This window comes from Oncorhynchus mykiss, chromosome 19, assembly GCF_057628025.1.
Source record: "Oncorhynchus mykiss isolate SJ-2025 chromosome 19, ASM5762802v1, whole genome shotgun sequence".
Taxonomy (NCBI): Eukaryota; Metazoa; Chordata; class Actinopteri; order Salmoniformes; family Salmonidae; genus Oncorhynchus; species Oncorhynchus mykiss.
The window spans coordinates 30456233-30479389 of record NC_143040.1 but is presented as its reverse complement, the minus strand read 5'-3'; the positions used below and the strand labels follow the sequence as shown (position 1 = coordinate 30479389).

General features: G+C 44.5%; 1 protein-coding gene across 3 annotated transcripts in view; it reads right to left on the bottom strand.

Annotated features, from left to right (window-relative positions):
• Positions 1-6427, bottom strand: part of mttp (microsomal triglyceride transfer protein) — a 36146-nt gene extending 29719 nt beyond the window's left edge. Inside the window, exons 1-4 of one of the 3 annotated variants that reach the window (XM_036954457.2) lie at positions 6259-6370; positions 5640-6080; positions 3634-3824; positions 2338-2481 (exon numbers count right to left, since the gene is read on the bottom strand). In XM_036954457.2, coding sequence (XP_036810352.2) covers positions 2338-2481; positions 3634-3824; positions 5640-5700 — 396 coding nt within the window. In that variant the 5' untranslated portion in view covers positions 5701-6080; positions 6259-6370. Of the gene's footprint in view, positions 1-2337; positions 2482-3633; positions 3825-5639 lie in introns of all 3 variants that reach the window. The other 2 variants (XM_021573635.3, XM_090210770.1) reach the window with 2 other exon arrangements.
• Between the last annotated feature and the right edge of the window lie 16730 nt (positions 6428-23157).

Below are 23157 nucleotides of genomic sequence, written 5' to 3'. Positions count from 1 at the left end.
ATCTTGAGGGAGTTCCTTTTCTCTTGGCAAGGTATGTGTCAGACCCTGATCTGTTTCAGCTGTCTATGTGCTTGTCTCCATCCCCCTCCAGGTGTCATCTTCCTCATTATCCTGTGTATTTATACCTTTGTTCTCTATTGCCAATTCATTTTTGTTTTGTGAAACCTAGCAGCGTTTGTTCCCCTGTTCCTGCTTTCTAGTCCGTCCCAGTTTTGACCATTCTGCCTGCCCTGACCCGGAGTCTGCCTGCCGTTCTATACCTTGGGGCAGCAGCATGGCCTAGTGGTTAGAGAGTTGGACTAATAACCAAAAGGTTGCAAGATCAAATCCACCAAGCTGACAAGGTTGGCACAGGGGCCAATAAGAGTCATTCTCTTTGCAAGGAATGCCCATGGCAATCTGTCGTTCTGCCCCTGAACAAGGCAGTTATGCCATCATTGAAAATAAGAATTTGTTCTTAACTGACTTGCCCCACGTCACTGGATTATTGACCCCTGCCTGCCCTGACCCCCTTGTACCCTCTCTGGATTACTGACCTGTTGTTTGCCTGCCCCTGTACTAGAAATACATTTAGGTTTCTTCGACACGGTCTGCATCTGGGTCTTACCTGAAACCTGACAGTATGGCCATGGCGTGGCACAGGGGCCAATAAGAGTCATTTTCTTGGCAAGGAATGCCCATGGCAACCCAAGACACATTCTGCAGTCAGACACTATCAAACAAATGTCTTATTCACCTTCACAGCGTATTCCACTCAACTCAGGGCATCACACTGTAAAATCACACTTTGAGGTTTAGATTAAACCACTAGATTTATTAGGTTTTAGTTATTATATTTGTTGAAGACAATCATTCTTCAACCTTATTAAAAACCATGTCTAACAGAGACTACAGCATAAAAACTAAAAAATACAATACAGAGGTACAAAGGTTGCAGACAATAAATCACATTGTAGTAAAAACAAACAGTCACCCTGAGGTCACTATTATCACAAAAGTTTCAAAATCATGTCACTCTCATTATCTTACACTCACCGGCCAGTTTATTAGGTACACAACCCTGTTCATGAAAATGGATCGCTCCTACAGACAGTGAGTCACATGGCAGTGGCTTGTAATTTAAAGCAGGCAGAAAAGGCATCAAGGCAATCAGTTACTGTTCGATTGAACGTTAGAATGGGCAACACAAGTGACCTAAACAACTTTGAGCATGGAATCCTGGGTTTTTCCACGCACGACTGTGTCTAGGGTTTATCGATAATGGTGCGACAAACACAAACATCCAGTCAACGGCCGTCCTGTGGGCGAAAACAGCTGTTGATGAGAGAAGTCCAAGGAGAATGGCAAGAATCATGCAGGGTAACAGGCGTTCAATCTGCATCAACTGCGTGATGCCATCACGTCAGCATGGACCAACATCCCTGTGGAACATTCCTGTTGAACGCAAAGGGGCATCCGACCCGATAGTAGATGGGTGTACCTAATAAAACTGGCCAGTGAGTGTATGTAGTCACTTATTATAGTTCGTAATACTATGAGATACATTTAGTTTCAATATATAGAGTCCCGTGCTAAATTCGCAATATTTTCATAACAGATTTAGCTGATCACAATGCATTCAACAGGACATTCACTGATCAACTGGTTCACCTATTCACCTCACCCTGTCTGTGTCATCCAGGAACGGCACCCCTTTGCCACGCCGATGCCCCCGCACTTCTCCCGTGAGATCTGATAACCGTCCGGCCAGCAATCTGAAGGATTGACCCTTGCCCTGTACTCACCATCTGTCTGGTATTTCCCCTTCCAGCGTCACCAAACCAATTACGGTTCCATTAATAGTCCCCAGCAATACAGATGTCATCAATGATGCTCCAGAAATGGCTCCCATACTAGAGTTAGTATTTTTTTATTTTTTTTTATCTTAACTGATTGTAGTAAAATTGATGGTTGATATAAATGCACAATTGCACAATACTTTTATGACTATTGACCCATGAAGATATAACAGCAATAGTACTCTAGAATGATAGAAAAATAACTACTTGTAGTATATTTAGTATACTTCTGGTAACAATTAAACTTCCTACGACATCTACCTATGGCAGATAATCTCCACTACAGTATACCCAAAGCACATTCATGTTCCTAGTAACTGCCTTAAGTTAAAGCAATAATTTTGCATTATGCATCAATAAAAACATACAGTAACACTTTACTTAGCCGCAAGTATAATGCATAATGATGCAGTAATTATTTGTAAGACCTGTTATGAGTTTGAATGGGCCCCTTAATAATGTCTTACAATAGAAACAAACCAACATCCACAGCTCTTACCTTTCCGTTTTTCAGGTGCACCATGAACGGCCTTTCCAGTGCTGCCAGCTTATTCTCTCCGAGAAGGCTTTGCGTTGTGGCGCCCTGGAATATGTTCTTCTTGGCTGAGCGTTGGGCCACACTTTTTATCTTCACGTTTGAGATCTGCGGATGGGAATGGAAGAGCTTGTTAGATGATTAGGACATTTCAAGCAGCTCAATATCAATATTCTCCATAGAATACAACCAGAGTGGAAGTTATAGACTTTGAATGATTTCAAATACTATTTGAACCTATTCAAAAACCATCAGTGTTTGGTTTAGCCTGTCTGGAATTCCAGGCAGGCATGTTGGCACTTTTGAGATGACTGCTTTTGGGCCAGGCACACACAATTAAGCACAACTTAAGTAGTTAACAGAATTCAAATACTATTTGAACCCAGGCCTTTTTAAATACAATTTAAAAAAAATTCTTAGACAGGCCCCTCAGGGAGTTAAGTACTATTTTTACACAATCAGACCATGCTTATTTTTCTATTCTTTCCAATTACAGGAGACATTAAGAACCTCTTTCCCAGGATCATATCAATATGTGGTTGAGTTTCCTTTCACATTGTAAAGACAGCATACACACGTACACATGGATTTTGTACTGTATATGTGGTAGTGGTGGAGCAGGGGCCTGAGGGCACACAATCTGAATGTATGGTAATGTTTTTAAAATGGTATAAACTGCCTTAATTTTGGAAGAGCAGCAGCTACTGGGGATCCATAATAAATATAAATACACAATATTTTGCATGTATAAACTCCAACATGTATCCTTCCAAAACAAGTGTTTTTTATTATTTTTTATTCAATATCCCAGGGAAACATGTAACCAGGTTTGACAAAAAAAAAACTCTCAGTCTGTCCCTGAATGAATCCTAAATCAACCCCTACCCCCTGCATTTGTGTAGATCTGAAAAGACTGGATAGGTCTAAGCGATATGGCAAAAATTCCAACTAGGCTATCATATGGCGAGGTAGGGTTATTGCCATAAAACAGTTACACCTATCCAATCCTCTCAGACCTACAGAAGAGCATAGGGGTCTTGGGGCTGGGGTTCGGGATTCAGGTACATCCAGCCAACACACATTTAAATTTGAGTCAATTAGCAGACACTCTTATCCAGAGCGACTTACAGTTAGTGCATTCATCTTAAGATAGCTAGGTGGGACGACCACATATCACAGCCATAGCTACATTTATTGAGGAAAAATGTACTTACTATCGGCAAAGTCAGGGTGAGGAGGTGGTGCTGTGGGATTACTTACCACCAGTTGGATGAGCTGGTCGTCCTTGCTGTTGGGGTCTCTCCACACTAAGTTGACATCCACGTCACTGGAGATCCTATAGCCAACACTGCCATCCTTTGACCCCTTGGCCCTGTCCACCAGCACCTCGGTGGTGTAGCTGAATTTGTACAACTGGTCATTGTTCAGCCTGGGTCCAGCAGCACCAGCACCTGAAACAAGAGGGGGCATGCAGGAATCGCAGAGTGAGATCAAACGTTACAGTGATGAGTGACTTAGAGCAGGGGTTCTCAAATCAGTTCTCTTGCTGAGCCCCGCTAGGCCTTTTCAAACTGCATTCTCTTAGCCCAGGGCTATCTTTAACCCTGGGTTGAAATTAGCCCCGGGCCAGTTTGTCCTTTTACACAAGCATTTGTTAACCCTGGCTAATTGGAACCAACTGTCACTTTTCTGGAGTAAAATATTCCCGTGTCACTTTTCTGGAGTCAATTGGGTGACAACCAAGGGTGTTTGCACTGGGCTACGCGCAGTTTGAACATGGCTACTGAGACCCTGACAACTCACAAATGGTTGGGATTCACTTAGACCCGTGTTTCTCTATATAAATATCAAGATCAGAACAATGTCAACAAGCTGGTTAACACCAAATGGCCCTCACTGCTGAGTGAGATGTCTGTCAAAACATATCCTAAACAAAATAGTTGGTATATACCATTAAGCAGTGATTGAATTAAGGTATTTCCCTCAAATCATCTGCTTTACGGCAGTCAAATACTTCCCCTTTGTATGTCAATCATAACAAAAAGGCTTGAGTTCAGATTGGATTCATTTATTACTCTGTTAGATTTGTAATGTTTTGGCTAGGCAACAATTAATTGTTTCAACATTACACACGTTACCTGGTCCCCTGGCTAATTGCTACTGGTTCGACAGAGAAAGATCAGGCAGGTGGATGAGACTGACACTTGTAAAACCATGTGTAGCTTTATGCAAAATACTTCCAAACATCTTATCCTCTGTAGCAGATGATTTAAAAACAGACAGTAATATTTATACATTCATACTGTCAGGCATCCTGGATTCAGAAGGTGAGCCCTTCATCGTGGTCCAATTGCAACTTGTAATAATGTGTCATTATTACGAGAACCCTTGTAAGCTAAACCTACTCTGGTCTACGTTTCTGATGGACACAATCAACACTGGAGAAAGAACGTTGTGGGTGGACTATTAAAGTCCTTGATTGCTCTAATACAGTGTAGCATTACAAAATAATTGACATTAGGTCATGAGTCAAGACTGACGTGTCACTTTCGGGTTGCATCACCAATCACAAAGTGCTGAATCAAACATACAAAATCTGCCACAGACAGCTGTATTCAACCAGTTTGTCAACTGCCTTAGCTTCTACTGACCAAGTTGAACAGGAAATCATTTCATTCATATCACCTATGATTCATAGAATTGACACCCAAAAAACAACTTTACCACAAGCTACAGTAATATCCACAATATCTACCCTGCAGGTTGCCTAAATGTTCAGGGGAGTAATTACTATTGGTAGTGTGCTTTATTATTATTTTTAATTTAACTAGGCAAGTCAGTTCAGAACAAATTCTTATTTACAAGGATGGCCTACCCCAGGCCAACCCTAACGACGCTGGGCCAATTGTGCACTGCCCTATGGGACTCCCAATCACGGCCGGGTGTGATACAACCTGGAATCAAACCAGAGTGCAGCGCCTTAGACCGCTGTACCACTCGGGAGCCCACCTTACATCGCCAGGAAACTATTTGACTGATGAATTTAGGAACAAACATGTGCTATGAAATGATGAATCTCCAGTGAAAGTGATTTGTTGGTTGTTGCAAGACCATTCAAAAGGTTGACAGAAGTTCCAAGGTCACGGACTGTAAGCATAGAGCCCAACTGCTAACATACTCTCTAAGCAAATCACACACCAACACAATATACAATAACATTCATCACACATATCCGTACATGTAAAAAAACAAAAACAATAACTCACCTCTAGTAGAAGCAGAAAATGAAGATGTTATGCAGAGCAAAAGCACAAAGAGAGCTAACATTTTGAAATCTATTAGGAGCAAGAAGGTGGCCGCAGGTAAACGTTGACTGGATCGGCGCTCACAGGCCAGAAAGAAAGGCTCCGCTACACGAAACTATTCGAATTATGGTCATCGGCGTGGAGGGCAGAATCCAAACTCCACGCTCAAGTACTAAGTACGAGGTAAAGAGCAAATCATTAACTTGTAGAGCTGAGATTTGACAATCCCTTCGCAATGCCCACTGTTGGCGGGAGATGATACTTTGTACGCGATCAGTTCATTTATGTTACGACATACCTAATGGTCATGACGATCAATCGGATGAGAAGAGGACGATAGCCTTATCAACAGCGCATGCACAAGTGCGAATTGACATCGAGGTTTCGTCCTCAAGTAGTAGCCTATCATGATAAAAATCAGTGAGACAATTACATATAGGATAAAACAGTAACGTTAGTTTCACAGCTGTAGCGATACTGCCGAATTCTGCCCAACTTTCAGCAACAAGTTCAAAACAATAAAATACTCTTAACATTTTCAACGTACGACTAAAAGGTTGAAAACAATGGTGACATTTACCCCTCGGTAGTGAGACGACGTCATTTTGAGATTGAACCTTTCACCTAATTTAGCAATAAACACTGACATTGTTGCACACACCGTTGAAGGAAACGGAATATATACGTCACTCTATAACAGACAGCATATGAGCCAATGGTAGGTGCTTGGCGTTCTGCAGTGTTTGTGTGGAGGAATTTATAAGCACCGATTTGAGGTCAGTTTTGCGTTTCCCACTCTAATGGTAAGGATGGATGTGGGGATTTGTGGGAGGGGACGCTGACTAGTCCTTGACCTGTGACCCCTATCTGCATCAAGAATTACATTTACATTACATTATGGATGATTCTTCTCTTTGACTACATTGCGAGGGAAAGTTCTAGAATTTATCAAGCAGTGAAGTAATTTCCTTGACATTGAAGTCGTTTTTTCTCATAGTCTTTATTGGTGAATCCTATTTATATACACTTCAGTTCAAAGGTTTGGGGTCACTTAGAAATGTCCTTGTTTTTGAAAGAAAAGCACATTTTCTGTCCATTAAAATAACATCAAATTGATCAGAAATACAGTGTAGACATTGTTAATGTTGTAAATGACTATTGTGGCTGGAAACGGCTGATTTATTTTATGGAATATCTACAAAGGCGTACACAGGCCCATTATCAGCAACCATCACTCCTGTGTTTCAATGGCACGTTGTGTTAGCTAATTCAAATGTATCATTTTAAAAGACTAATTGATCATTACAAAACCCTTTTGCAATTATGTTAGTGTAACTGTATAGACTTTAAGTCCGTCCCCTCGCCCCGACCTGGGCGCGAACCAGGGACGCTCTGCACACGTCAACAGTCACCCTCAAAGCATCGTTACCCATTGCTCCACAAAAGCCACGGCCCCTTGCAGAGCAAGGGGAACCACTACTTCAAGGTCTCAGAGCGAGTAACGTAGAAAGAGTAGTGGGAAGCCCCGGTGCACAACTGAGCAAGAGGACAAGTACATTAGAGTGTCTAGCTTGAGAAACAGATGCCTCACAAGTCCTCAACTGGCAGATTCATTAAATAGTACCCGCAAAACACCAGTCTCAACATCAACAGTGAAGAGGCGACTCCGGGATGCTGGCCTTCAAGGCAGAGTTCCTCTGTCCAGTGTCTGTGTTCTTTTGTCCATCTTAATATTTTATTTTTATTGGCCAGTCTGAGATATGTATTTTTCTTTGCAACTCAGCCTAGAAGGCCAGCATCCCCGGAGTCGCCTCTTCACTGTTGATGTTGAGACTGGTGTTTTGCGTGGTAACACTTACGTTACATTGCCATTATTACTGTGTAACTACTTATGTCATTACAGTGTAAAAAGTATTGTTGTAACTAATGATTACACTCAAATCCCATTTTAACTCCCTTTCCACCTCAATGAAACACTAATTCAAAATCTAATTCAAACCAAATCAGAACAAAATGACTACCAAAATGACCGATTGCTGAATAAGAGGTCTATTGAGATGCACAGGAGGGGTTCATTCATTAGGGCACAACGTGTTGCAGATATGAATAGAATCACTAGAGCTGATACAATAACCTATTCAACATGACAGACAATGGTATCTATTCTACATCATACATTTCTATCTGAACGTTCAGTAACGTTGCAACTTCCTGAACCAGCCCCAGGTGTATTGCCAGAGTTGTGTTTTATGTCACGAGTGAGCCAGGTGCCTGCTGGGTATAGTTGGGCCATTCGGCCTGGAACACTTCAGGTGGTGTGTGAGGCATCAGGGCCCGCTTGGTGTAACGTAGGACCACCTTTTGGTTGAGGTGGCACACGGTGGGGCTACACAGGGTCCTCTGGGTACTCAGGGGTCTGGCAATGTGTCTCTGCCTGTGGGTCTTGGACTCTGCCCTCTCTGTGCCTGCATCCTCCAGTTTACCTGGGAATGGTGTATCATAAATAGACAGACAGACAGACCTCCAGAAATTGAGTGAATCAATCAACATATTAATTACTAGGTCAACAAATTATATTATTTGTCAGGACTTAACCTTGGAGACTCACCTGAGTCACAGTTTGGCATAATTTCTAGGGAATGATCTCTGTGAAGAGTAAACATAATATATTTTGTAAATACATTACAGGCTGTCCTTTTTGAACAGGTTAAATGTATTGGCCAGTGGGTAGCAGTATTTCTATACAGCACCTAGTGCAGGGGTGCACAACTTCCAGTTTTTGTCCAGGGGGGAAGTGGCAGCCAGATATTGACATGATTCAAGTGGCCAAAAGATCGCTATAGCGGGATGTACTATTTCATGGCAGCATGGCAATTTCATGCTCCATGGCATCATCATTCATCCAATTTCAAATAGATTTCCTTAAGAACTAGGATTTCCTCCCCCCACATCATCAATTACTTTTTAGGCTGCATTTGGTTCTGGGGCTGTATACTGTGAAGTGTGCAGCCAACTTCCAATGTGCAGTGATTCCAAAACATCATTTTTTTGCTGTGATCCACTAAAAGCTTTTGCCATCTTCCATTGACCCCAAAACAACCAAAATGTTTCAACAATCGATCCTCCCAGTAGACAACATTTGGCATAGGTGTCTTACAATGCCGTCAATTTCTGGTTGGAAACACTAACCTGGTGGTATCCTCCTCACTGATCAAAGCCATTCTGGAGGCAGGAGGGAGGTTTTGAACCTCCTTCACTGTCAGCTGCTCTCTTCCCGGAGCCTCATAGGCTGAGACAGGGTCCTTTGCCAGGGCGGAAGACAGCAGACTTAGAATCTGGTCCTTTTCTGGACAAAAGTAAATACCACCACAGGTTAACGCCATGACAGATCAATGTTTACATCCTGATGGATCGTAGTAGGGACTTGGGATTATGGTCCCGAATAACACTATTTTGGGGACATTTAAAGTCTTTGTGTGAGTGTATCATATACTTTGTGTGAGGGTGTCTTGCATCTCACTCCTCTGCAATATTATTGGTTCATTCTGCCTGTGGCAATGCTAATTGCTGAGTCTCACTTTAATGTTGTGATAAAAATGTTTCTTGGTAATGTACCCTTTTGTTACTGTTCATTTGGATGGTGCTATCAAATGTCCTTTGGGGTATGAATAAAGAGCTATGAATAAAGAGCTATCTTATCTATCTAATCTTGTCTTTCCCTCTCTATGCTCTGCAGCTGGATTTCAACAACTAGAAAAGGGCTCTAGATAACAGTGACAGCATGCTAAATGGATTGGTGTATATGTGCAGTCCAGTGCACTTACCTCTTTGACCAGCTGTCAGAATCCATTGCTGGACATCTCCGATAGACTCAGTTTGCAGTATCTGACACAACATATCAATCACCTACAACATATAAGAGTTTTCAAACTATGTCATAACGTGTTACAAGCTGTAACTCGAAGGCCATCATGAAGGCAACCTATAACTGAAACATGCAAGTTGCAATTATTTTTAACATTCCTTGCAGTATGTTATACAGTATGCCAATGTAATAAAGACATTCAAATTGTAATTTACTCTATCTGACAACCCACTGGGCACACACTGGTTGTGTAAACGTTCTTTCCATGTCTTGTCAATGAAATGATGTTGAACCAAGATGGAATAGACGTTAAATTGATGTCGTTACCCAGTGGGAAGTGCCTTGGAATTTTTTTTCAAACATGAATATCACTTGTGCTCACCATCAGCTGTAGTTTAAGGTTCCCCTCTCTGTCATCTCTAGACCCCCCGAGGGCTGACACACAGCTGGACTGGGGAAAGAAGGGGACACCACTGCCTGGAGGTCAGAGGGCAATGGGGTTACAACCAACAACCCTAATTCTAATATTAACCCTAACTCTTACCTAAACCTAACCCTCAAACCAAAAATGTTTTTCACCAGACAGAGAATGTACATCTATAACAATACTTACAAATGTTATAATTTTTTTTTTTTAATAATGTTGTCAGGAGCGTGAATGAGGACCCAAAAGCGAATTAACAAACAGAGTTTCTTTAATGATGAACACACGTGGGCTCAGATGGACAGGTAGATTCCGACAGGACAGGACAAGGTTGCAGCAAACACGATGATAGTCTGGTTCAGGCATGAGACACACAAACAAGAATCCGACAAAGACAGGAGCAGAAACAGAGAGAGATATAGGGACCTAATCAGAGGGAAAAAGGGAACAGGTGGGAAAAGGGGTGAATGAGGTAGTCAGAGAAGACAAGGAACAGCTGGGGAAAAGAGGGACAGAAACGGTAACCTAGTACGACCAGCAGAGGGAGACAGGGTGAAAGGAAAGGACAGAAAGACACAACATGACAATACATGACAGTACCCCCCCACTCACCGAGCGCCTCCTGGCGCACTCGAGGAGGAAACCTGGCGGCAACGGAGGAAATCCTCGATCAGCGCACGGTCCAGCACGTCCCGAGAGGGAACCCAACTCCTCTCCTCAGGACCGTACCCCTCCCAATCTACGAGGTACTGGTGACCACGGCCCCGAGGACGCATGTCCAAAATCCTACGGACCCTGTAGATGGGTGCGCCCTCGACAAGGATGGGGGGGGGGGGGGGGGGGGGAGACGAGCGGGGGCGCGAAGAACGGGCTTGATACAGGAGACATGGAAGACCGGGTGGACGCGACGAAGGTATCGCGGAAGAAGAAGTCGAACTGCGACAGGATTAATGACCCGAGAAATACGGAACGGACCAATGAACCGCGGGGTCAACTTGCGAGAAGCCGTCTTAAGGGGAAGGTTCTGAGTGGAGAGCCAAACTCTCTGACCGCGACAATATCTAGGACTCTTAGTTCTACGCTTATTAGCAGCCCTCACAGTCTGCGTCCTATAACGGCAAAGTGCAGACCTGACCCTCTTCCAGGTGCGCTCGCAACGTTGGACAAAAGCCTGAGCGGAGGGGACGCTGGACTCGGCGAACTGAGATGAGAACAGCGGAGGCTGGTACCCGAGGCTACTCTGAAAAGGAGATAGCCCGGTCGCAGACGAAGGAAGCGAGTTGTGGGCGTATTCTGCCCAGGGGAGCTGTTCTGACCAAGACGCAGGGTTGCGAAAAGAAAGACTGCGTAAGATGCGACCAATAGTCTGATTGGCCCGTTCTGCTTGACCGTTAGACTGGGGGTGAAAGCCGGAAGAGAGACTGACGGAAGCCCCAATCAAACGGCAAAACTCCCTCCAAAATTGAGACGTGAATTGCGGACCTCTGTCCGAAACGACGTCTGACGGAAGGCCATGAATTCTGAAAACATTCTCGATGATGATTTGTGCCGTCTCTTTAGCAGAAGGAAGCTTAGCAAGGGGAATGAAATGAGCCGCCTTAGAGAACCTATCGACAACCGTAAGAATAACAGTCTTCCCCGCTGACGAAGGCAGTCCGGTGACAAAATCTAAGGCGATGTGAGACCACGGTCGAGAGGGAATGGGAAGCGGCCTGAGACGGCCGGCAGGAGGGGAGTTACCGGACTTAGTCTGCACGCAGACCGAACAAGCAGCCACGAAACGACGCGTGTCATGCTCCCGGGTGGGCCACCAAAAACGCTGGCGAATGGAAGCAAGCGTACCCCGAACGCCAGGGTGGCCGGCTAACTTGGCAGAGTGAGCCCACTGAAGAACGGCCAGACGAGTAGGAACGGGAACGAAAAGAAGGTTCCTAGGACAAGCGCGCGGCGACGGAGAGTGAGTGAGCAACACGCCCCTCAGGGAGAATCCCCTCGGGGTCAGTGGAGGCTACTGAAGAACTGAAGAGACGAGATAAAGCATCAGGCTTGGTGTTCTTAGAGCCCGGACGATAAGAAATCACGAACTCGAAACGAGCGAAAAACAGCGCCCAACGCGCCTGACGCGCATTAAGTCGTTTGGCAGAACGGATGTACTCAAGGTTCCTATGGTCAGTCCAAACGACAAAAGGAACGGTCGCCCCCTCCAACCACTGTCGCCATTCGCCTAGGGCTAACCGGATGGCGAGCAGTTCGCGGTTTCCCACATCATAGATACGTTCCGACGGCGACAGGCGATGAGAAAAATACGCGCATGGGTGGACCTTGTCGTCAGAGAGGGAGCGCTGAGAAAGAATGGCTCCCACGCCCACCTCTGACGCGTCAACCTCGACAACGAACTGTCTAGAGACGTCAGGTGTAACAAGGATAGGAGCGGATGTAAAACGATTCTTGAGGAGATCAAAAGCTCCCTGGGCGGAAACGGACCACTTAAAGCACGTCTTGACAGAAGTAAGGGCTGTGAGAGGAGCTGCCACCTGACCGAAATTACGGATGAAACGACGATAGAAGTTCGCGAAGCCGAGAAAGCGCTGCAGCTCGACGCGTGACTTAGGGGCGGGCCAATCAATGACAGCTTGGACCTTAGCGGGATCCATCTTAATGCCTTCAGCGGAAATAACAGAACCGAGAAATGTGACGGAGGAGGCATGAAAAGTGCACTTCTCAGCCTTCACAAAAAGACAATTCTCTAAAAGGCGCTGGAGGACACGTCGAACGTGCTGAACATGAATCTGGAGTGACGGTGAAAAAATCAGGATATCGTCAAGGTAAACGAAAACAAAGATGTTCAGCATGTCTCTCAGGACATCATTGACTAATGCCTGAAAGACAGCTGGAGCGTTAGCGAGGCCGAAAGGAAGAACCCGGTATTCAAAGTGCCCTAACGGAGTGTTAAACGCCGTCTTCCACTCGTCCCCCTCCCTGATGCGCACGAGATGGTAAGCGTTACGAAGGTCCAACTTAGTGAAAAACCTGGCTCCCTGCAGGATCTCGAAGGCTGAAGACATAAGAGGAAGCGGATAACGATTCTTCACTGTTATGTCATTCAGCCCTCGATAATCTATGCAGGGGCGCAGAGACCCGTCCTTCTTCTTGACAAAAAAAAACCCCGCTCCGGCGGGAGAGGAGGAGGGGACTATGGTACCGGCGTCAAGAGCTACAGACAAATAATCCTCGAGAGCCTTACGTTCGGGAGCCGACAGAGAGTATAGTCTACCCCGGGGGGGAGTGGTTCCCGGAAGGAGATCAATACTACAATCATACGACCGGTGTGGAGGAAGAGAGGTGGCCCTGGACCGACTGAACACCGTGCGCAGATCGTGATATTCCTCCGGCACCCCTGTCAAATCACCAGGCTCCTCCTGTGAAGAAGAGACAGAGGAAACAGGAGGGATAGCAGACATTAAACATTTCACATGACAAGAGACGTTCCAGGAGAGGATAGAATTACTAGACCAATTAATGGAAGGATTATGACAAACTAGCCAGGGATGGCCCAAAACAACAGGTGTAAAAGGTGAACGAAAAATTAAAAAAGAAATGGTTTCGCTATGATTACCAGAAACAGTGAGGGTTAAAGGTAGCGTCTCACGCTGAATCCTGGGGAGAGGACTACCATCCAGGGCGAACAAGGCCGTGGACTCCCTTAACTGTCTGAGAGGAATGTCATGTTCCCGAGCCCAGGTCTCGTCCATAAAACAGCCCTCCGCCCCAGAGTCTATTAAGGCACTGCAGGAAGCTGACGAACCGGTCCAGCGTAGATGGACCGACAAGGTAGTGCAGGATCTTGAAGGAGAGACAGGAGTAGTAGCGCTCACCAGTAGCCCTCCGCTTACTGATGAGCTCTGGCTTTTACTGGACATGAAGTGACAAAATGACCAGCAGAACCGCAATAGAGACAGAGGCGGTTGGTGATTCTCCGTTCCCTCTCCTTAGTCGAGATGCGGATACCTCCCAGCTGCATAGGCTCAGCTCCCGAGCCGGCAGAGGAAGATGGTAGTGATGCGGAGAGGGGGGCAACGGAGAACGCGAGCTCCTTTCCACGAGCTCGGTGACGAAGATCAACCCGTCGCTCAATGCGAATAGCGAGTTCAATCAAGGAATCCACGCTGGAAGGAACCTCCCGGGAGAGAATCTCATCCTTTACCTCTGCGCGGAGACCCTCCAGAAGACGAGCGAGCAAAGCCGGCTCGTTCCAGCCACTGGAGGCAGCAAGAGTGCGAAACTCAATAGAGTAGTCTGTTATGGATCGATTGCCTTGACATAGGGAAGACAGGGCCCTGGAAGCCTCCTCCCCAAAAACAGATCGATCAAAAACCCGTATCATCTCCTCCTTAAAGTCCTGATACTGGTTAGTACACTCAGCCCTTGCCTCCCAGATTGCCGTGCCCCACTCACGAGCCCGTCCAGTAAGGAGAGATATGACGTAGGCGACACGAGCAGTGCTCCTGGCGTAAGTGTTGGGCTGGAGAGAAAACACAATATCACACTGGGTGAGGAACGAGCGGCATTCAGTGGGCTCCCCAGAGTAACACGGCGGGTTATTGATTCTGGGCTCCGGAGATTCTGGATTAACCTGAGATTAACCTGGACGATACTGGGCCAATTGTGCGCCGCCCAAAGGGACTCCCGATCACGGCCGGTTGTGATACAGCCCAGGATCAAAGCCAGGTCTGCAGTGATGCCTTTAGCACTGCAATGCTTTGCCTTAGACCGCTGCGCCACTCGGGAAGCCCCAAAATGATTTTGACTGAGATGGTTTCCTCTTAAGTGTTACGATTACATTATTAAACAACATTTTATATTTTGCAGCAGTATGCAGCAGTTGGGGTTGGGGTCAATACAATTTCAATTCAATCCCACTCCATCTTTCTCTCATCGATGGCAACATCTGGAGTTAAGAGATCTCTAGTTAGGATTCAGCCTTTCTTGTGGTGGAGTTGAAGTGGAATTTACCTAGACCTGGCTGGGCAGTATATAATAATAACATTTCATCTTCTGAAAAAATTATATTCCATCTCACCTCTTCCACCTGGTCCCAAAAGCCCTGCCCTCTCTGTCAACTCTCGCAACTCCTCACGCCAGGCCTCGGTCACTTGGAAGAGAACAAAAAAGCAGCAAATGAATTCTCTGCTAGCACTGAGGACAGGAGATGCTCATGTTCATAAGCAATAAGCCTTATTCAAGAACTGACAAACTGACAAACATGTGATTTCGATGTTTACACTGTACAGTTACTGTGATTATTTTGTATTTTTTCCTGTACAATTATTTTCCTCATGCAACTTAATTTCCCAAATACAATGTCGATAACAACACATGCACACACACACACAAATACATACATACATTTTGAGTGTCTTTAGGGCACCATCATGAACATAGTTTTAAATATTTGTTGTTTTCCATTCATCGTCCCTACCATTTTATCATTTGTATTGAATGAGCTGCTTTGTGCAGCAGTTGTAACATGATAGGGTAGATGGATACAATGAAGTGCTTAACCGCCACACTGATATCTGGTTACCTGTAGCAGAATGCCCTAGAGTCTAGTAGGGGCTAGAGTTTCATTTTATTTAATTTATTTTACCTTTATTTAACCAGGCAAGTCAGTTAAGAACAAATTCTTATTTTCAATGACGGACTAGGAACAGTGGGTTCTGTTCAGGGGCAGAACGACAGATTTGTACCTTGTCAGCTCGGGGATTTGAACTTGCAACCTTCCGGTTACTTCCGGTTACTAGCCCAATGCTCTAACCACTAGGCTACCCTGCTGTCCCATTCTCACTCTACATGCCTGTTTTTACTTTCAGAAACACTATAATATCCAAGGCATAACATGCAGCTAAAATACAAGATCAAAATAACGCCATCGTAACTTTGTTTACCAGTACGTAGGTACATCATAGTTGTAAACACAAAATAATGTACAATAGGCTACTCCACGGAAATACAGCTGGATGCAGCAGGGCAAGAACCAAAGCACATCCATTTGACAAGAGAACTACTTTGTTACAACACCATATCACAGGATCAATAGGGCTGGTTTTGTACATAAATGACATCACCATAAAAAAAGAGAGAAAGGTTCCTATTTACAGAGACTTGCTGTATTGAAGGAGTCTTGCCAACTCCTATGGCCATTGACATGACACAAACAGATCTGGGGCCAGACTGCCAGACTGTCTGAACGTACATAACCTCAGAGAGGGGGAATCCGTCTGCTTCAGGGGGAAGAACTGGAGGCCTGTGAGGACGTCAATAGGGAGGTAGGTGCTGTTGGTGCCGATGGCCGCTGTCGGTATGTTTGACTGCAACACCAGATTCTTCTCGAGGGTCAAGACCCTGCCCAAGCAGTACTGGGGAAACTGGCCAAAGGTGACATCATTGACAGCACAGATTTGTTTGTCATTGATACCTGTGCAAACAACAGACATGGATTAAAAATGTGTTATATGAAGGATGGAGGCATTGTTGAATTATCTGTTAATTCAATAATATTGAGGCACTGTACCAATGCTACTCATCATCTGCTAGGTGGGAATGTGACTCAACTATTAGTAAATGAATAGACACTGTGTGTGTGCTTGCGTGCGTGCGTGTGTGTTTGTTTGCATGTGTACAAATGTGCATGCCTCTTTGTGTCTCTGGGTGTATCAAACTAACCCTTGATGTGCCTGACCCTCTGTGGGTGGGGGTTGTTCCTACAGAAGAAAGGGCTGTGGCTGGGCACTCCGAAGCGGGCACTGCTGTGGATCACTCTGGGCTTGTGGCATAGCGGGCTATCCTCTGCCACTTTCAGGGACACAGTGGTGAGCTCACGATTACCCAGGGAGAAGGGCGAGGTGTGGGGATGGCTGGACACACTGGGCTCTGGCCTGGTAGAAAGGTCTCACAGTTAAGGTGTAGTGGTAAGGTAGGCTAGCAGTGTATGTGTGTGTGTGTCCTAGGCTACCTGGCTAAAATGTTTGCTCGCTAGCCTAAATTCCTTTCATGGGCAACGTTAGCTAGTTAACATGAGCGTTCTACATCTAGATAAATATTGAACTTCTATCTTCTCAGGCTAGAGGCACAATGTATAAATTAATGGTTGGATCACCTTGATAATCATTGGCCGGTACGGAGAATTAAGTAAAACCACAAGTCCAAATCCCTTTCTCCATCAATGGCTAATTTAGGAAAGTGCCAGTTTTAGCTAGCTAGCCACCGGAGGACAACAACACAACAAGATGCGAAAATTCAAGTTGTTTCTGTCAATTAAGTATACTCTCAATTTGATTTGATAGGAGTGATGCCAAATCCAAATTGGATTTTATTTTTTTACCATTCACAGTTGAGCTCACTCAGTTTAGCTTAACGCTGATTGGCTATTATTTTATACTTTTTTTTATCAAGGGAGGCCAAATGCTCGCTGGTTGCCCCAGGGGCGCCCCCCTCCTATTTACAGTGAAATGGTTCGGTCCTGCCCCCTAAAAAGGCGCGAACAGTACTTGCTAGCAGTGAATTGCGAGTGAGGAGTGCTGGTGGAGCATCATGTCTCAGCGTCCTAAAGCAAAATCTGGCTTCCAAAATGATCAGAAAGAAAAGAAAAGGCGACAGTATGTCACCCAATTTTTCACAAAGAAAGGTGGGTGTAGTCCGCGAGTGGTGGAAATGAACCTGTTAGCTTAGGACATAGTGAAATAGGCTACTTTTGCTCCCCTAGCATTAGTTACTTAATATCTTAATCGATCTTAATCAATGCAGGCAAACTTTTAGCAAGCTATTCATACTAAATCAGTTGTCCCTGAACCTGCCTGGTGCCAAGGCCAACAGATGCAGCTTCAGGCTCCGCAGCCCGGTCTCCCCATACCTCTAAACCAGCCCTACTCCCATCTGAAGTGTTTTCTACTGCTATGGACAGCATCATAAGGACACTAGGTTCCACACCACTGTAAACATTGTATGAGAATTTTCTGCTGTTCTGAAAGTTGGGCAGATTAGTGAGGATAAAGTCCCTTCTGTGTGCCAACCACTGATCATGAAGTGTTCCACCTGAACACTGTATATGCTGCCCTCTTGGTCTCCTGAATGCAGTTTGTAAGATACAGTTGCAAAGCATTTTTGGAGAAGTGTGCATTGCTTTACTATATTTTGCACACTGCACTGACTGTTGCTCGTGGCGAGAGAGCTTTCAGTAAGCTAAAACGGATAAAAAACTATTTAAGGTCCACTATGTCCCAGGACAGGCTTTAAGTTATTCATTAATGTTAAGATAATTTTACCATTAAAATCACATTTAGACTGTACAAGATGGCCTTTAGCACTTTTCTTATAGAGGGTATCAGTCTTGCATCAAATAGTGAATTCCACTGTATGCAGAATGTTGCGTGCATGTCTGCACAGTGTTATATTTTCACAGCTCACTGTCTGTAGTATGATCTAAAATAAGGACGCGCAACAATGAGGTTCTAGCCCTCACATGTCCTACATAGGTACGGGTACCCCCAAGGGACATCCTACTACATCTTCCTCTCTCCCATGAACAAGAACTTAACATGCATAACCACTGAAGCATAACTGACATGCAATTTGGAAACCAGTATTATTCTCTAACATGCTACTTCCCATCCTGAAACAGTATGAAAGCATTAAATCACAGAGTATGTACATTAACTTAGGTACAGTCTCTTTTTGCTGGGTATGGTCCCCAACAGTATGTTTTCTCTTCACGTAACATAGTCTTTCAGCCACTCTGGTGGCTTCACATCCCTTTTTGCACTGCTGCACTATCTGTGGTCTCGTTGTTGCTCCTCTGCAATCTGCTGCAGTTTGCTCTGAGATGCAGGTAGACTGTCCCTTATTGCATTATTGGACACCTGTACCTCACCCTCTAGACATTGCTCCTCCTCGGATAATGGATGTTTAATTGGGGCCCTGGAGAGTGCATCTGCTGTGATCAGTGCCTTCCCTGGCACATACACCATCTTATAGGTGATCCTCAGTAATCTGAGGCGGAAGCGCAGAACTCTGGGAGGCAAGTCGTCCAGTGCTTTTGTCCCTAACAGAGCCAACAGTGGTTTGTGATCAGTCTCTGCTGTAAACTGCATGCCAATAAGGTATTGGCTGAGCCTTTCACATGCCCATGTGATAGCCAACGCCTCCTTCTCCACTTGAGCATATCTTTGCTCTGTGTCGGATAAGCTTCGGGAGATGTATGCTATTGGATGCCACTCCATGTTGTCCTGCATCTGTGTGAGGACCACCCCTAGCCCAGACCCCTAGTCTGGGTCCAGCTCTATTCCAGCTGCACTGATTTTGTTTCCCAAGAACAAGACCTCTGATTGTGCAAAAGTGCATTTTTCATTGTGTGTCAGGCCAGTCTCCTGGAGTCGGGTCAGAACTGCTGTGAGCCTTACATCATGTTCTGCTCTGTCCCTTCCGCACACGAGCACATCGTCCGCGTGGACTATGACGCCACGCTGGGATATGCGTCTTTGGAAATGCTCAGGACCGGAAGCGATTCCAAATGGCAAAACATTACAACAATAAACGGCCAAACGGTGTTATAAACGTTGTGAGTGCCCTACTCTCTGATGACAGCGGTATCTGCCAGAAACCTGAGCGGGCATCCAGCTTTGTGAAGACTTGTGAGCCATCCAACTGAGCCAGTGACTGCTCAACTGATGGATGGTAAGATGTGTCTCTCACTGCAGAGTGCCTCATTCAATTTAGTCATGTCCACACAGATCCTTATTTCCCCATTGGCTTTTGGGACCACTACCATCCCTGCACACCAGTCTGTGGGACTCTCTATTTTAGACACCGCCCCAATTTCTTCCATCCTCCCCAACTCCCCAACTCTTCCTTTACTCTGGCCAATAATAGGTACCCGGCAGGGTAAGGGCATAGGGGACAGCATCCTCTTTCAGGCGGATTTTATAGTCACCTTCTATCCTTCCTAGACCAGAAAACACTTTGGGGAATTTATTTTTGAAAACCTCACCTGGGTCCTCCAGTTCGCTCACTCTCTCAATGAGTTGCAATGCTTCAATTGCTGGCAGCCCCAGCAACGGTCTGGCTAGAGAGTCAATGACGAAGACAGGCTGGATGGCACTTTTGTCTTTACTCTCCAGTTTAATCACCAAGTGCCCTACCACTGGTAAAATGTTATTACTGGGCCCGTACAGTTTTTTGTTTGTAGAGAGCAAAGGGCCATCTCTGCTATAGCTATACAGCCTAGTTGGGATAGCTGTCACTGCTGCCCCAGTGTCTAGTTTAAATGACACAACCTCCCCATTGAGTTTAATGTCTGATTGCCAGCCAGCATTGTTTTCCTTTACTTCTCCCAGAAAGATGCTGTCCTGCTGTACCTCCTCTGAAACCTCATGCATTTGCTTTAATCGACAGAGCTGAAAAGTGTCCTCTCCTGTGACATTTCCTGCATTTCGCATCCTTTGGAAAGGGGATGTCCCACATTTGCGACAAACACTTGAACTAGCTACTGGTGCTGTCTGTGATTGTTTTCTCCACGTCTATTCTGTGTTCCCCTCCGTTTTTTTTTTAGCTCTGTATGAAAATGCATGTATTTCCCCACTCTCTTCGTTCTGCAAGGAGCTGCTGTCGCGCAGAATCGTCTGCTGTCTTTTCACTGTCTCACTCTGCCTAACCTGGTTTACAGCTTTGGACAAGGTAAGCTGGGAATCCAACTGTAACTTTTCAGAAAGTGATATATTTCTTATTCCGATTTACAATCCGATCTCGGATCAGCTCTTCCCTGAGCGCGCCAAACTGACAATGTTCTGCTAGTTTGTGAACAGCTGTGATAAAACTGTCGGTGGTTTCACCCTGCTCCTGTTTGCGCAAATTAAACCTAGCGCGCTCAAAAAATAATATTGTGTCTCCCTACAAAATGCGTTTCTAAACAGTCTTTAACGGCACTGTAGTTAAGTTTCTCTTCCTCGGTCAACGTTGAAGCATTCAATATATCCTCGGCTTCATCACCCATAGAGTAGATCAGTGTATTAACTTGAATGCTACGGGCGGCAACAACGTCATACTCTTTTGGAACAGACTGCATCAGATAAATGGCCTACACATACAGAGACAGAGGGGCGCTGATGCTTTCTCCGGTGAGATACAGTACATTCAGCCTCTTGTGAATTGAAGGAAAATGATAAAACAAAGAGAGACAAAATATACATTATTTTATGTTATTTAAAAAAAAAAACCATTGGTCAATTTTGGGGGGAAAGCATGGAAGCCTTATGAATACACGCCACTGCCGTAAACCCATGGATCGTGAATCTTTCTAATACGTTTGATTTTTAATCAAATTAAACGAAACACCATACATCTGTTTTTTTTTAAACAAACAACAATATTTGTAAATTGGATCTGGTCAGAAGCATGATATTGTTCCATGAGCATGAGGCAATGTGCGCACACTAAGCCTAAGGGCTCTTTGGAAGGAGGCACACACTGCATTTGCATTTCGGAAATGCACTGCATGTTCAACCCATGGATAATTGGACATTGCCCAAACGTTATAATAAGGTTAGCCTACCATCATCGCCTGATATGGCCTGTTAGTGACTTTGCCACGTAAAAGGTAAACAAACGAATAGGAAAATAGCCTAGGCTACAAGCGGATTCAGCACCAAGGACAGCGATCGGAATTCCCACGATTTGACAGTTAGGTCCAACAGATGAAAGTGGAAGGTGCCGTTTGTTTTTTGAATGATAAAGGAGACACAATAAGAAGTCTATTGTAATAACTTGGTGATTCCTAAACAGACTTCCTACAGTCACAGACATCTTCCATTCAATGGGCATCACACACAGGCCAAACTTTTCACAGAAGCTGAACGGGAATGTCTGTTGACTGTTTTGCTGCTCGTGATACTTTAATACAAAATGTGTTATATAGGCTACTGATAACTGATGGGATTGACTGATTAAATGGGCAGTAAAGCAACAAAAGAGGTGGGTTATTGTTTTTTACCAACTTAGTATGCAAACATGGTAGGCCTACCATGTGTTACTGTAAAGTGGCCATGAGATCACGTTTTAAATATTCATAACAACCATGAGCCTTAAAAAGCTAAAAGTAACAAAATGTTGGGAGGAAAAATAAAAATTTTAAAGTAGGTCAGTAAAAATCCAGTAGGTTATATGAATGACAGATAAACAGAAGACTCACGTATTTTCCCTGAAAGGTTCGAAAAATGGTCTCTCTGACATTTTGAAGAATCAAAAGATCTAATGGGAAGTATAAAAATATTGTCTAAATGAGTTTCAACAGAAATTCTCACATTGAGCCTATAGCCTTTAAGATGACAATCACAATCAAAGAAAAAGCCACTACATGCAACAAGCGGGGCTCACTTGCACTTACCTTTGTGCCTTATTAATGTGGCCTAGCTGACAATATGTATTGTGTAAAGCCAGCACACATTGACAACCTACAGCCCCAATGCAACTCGATCACAAAATATAACCCATCATAACCTAATTAATCAGTATCCCCATTGTTTTATACGTGTGTAATAGGTAATTTACGTAATTCATCAGTGAAAATACCTTTTCGAAGTCAAAGGAATGTTCCATCTACTTCCGCTCTTCAGATGTGGAGTGCTCCATAAATCCTTGGACTACATTGGCTCCATTGGAATTGACGCCATGGAAACGTGACGCGCGCGAAATAAAGACTTGATGTTAATAAAGACTTGATGACGTTGAACAGATCTGCTGTATCAGAGTCCTCTCTCACGCTGGGCTGCACCCAGCTGTCACTGTATGCATGCTATTCCATTTTAACGTCAGCCCATCTCTAAAACACTGCTAACGTTAGCTAACCTTACAAGACAGGATATTTAATTTATTTGATTATTTATTAATGTATTATTGTGTATATGTTGATCTTACACAATAGTAAAAAAAAATGTTTTGGAATGTGCACTTTTAAATTGGGTTGACTACATCTATGAAAAACTGCCATAGCCTATAGTAAAATCGAATTATTGTATAGCATGAGAGATTCTCTGAATAAGGGACCATCTATCATAGAATATTTAGGACTGCAGAGACTGTCACAAACTTTAGCTTGCAAATGATCTAGCAAATTCGATGACTTGGAGGTTTAATCTCAACCC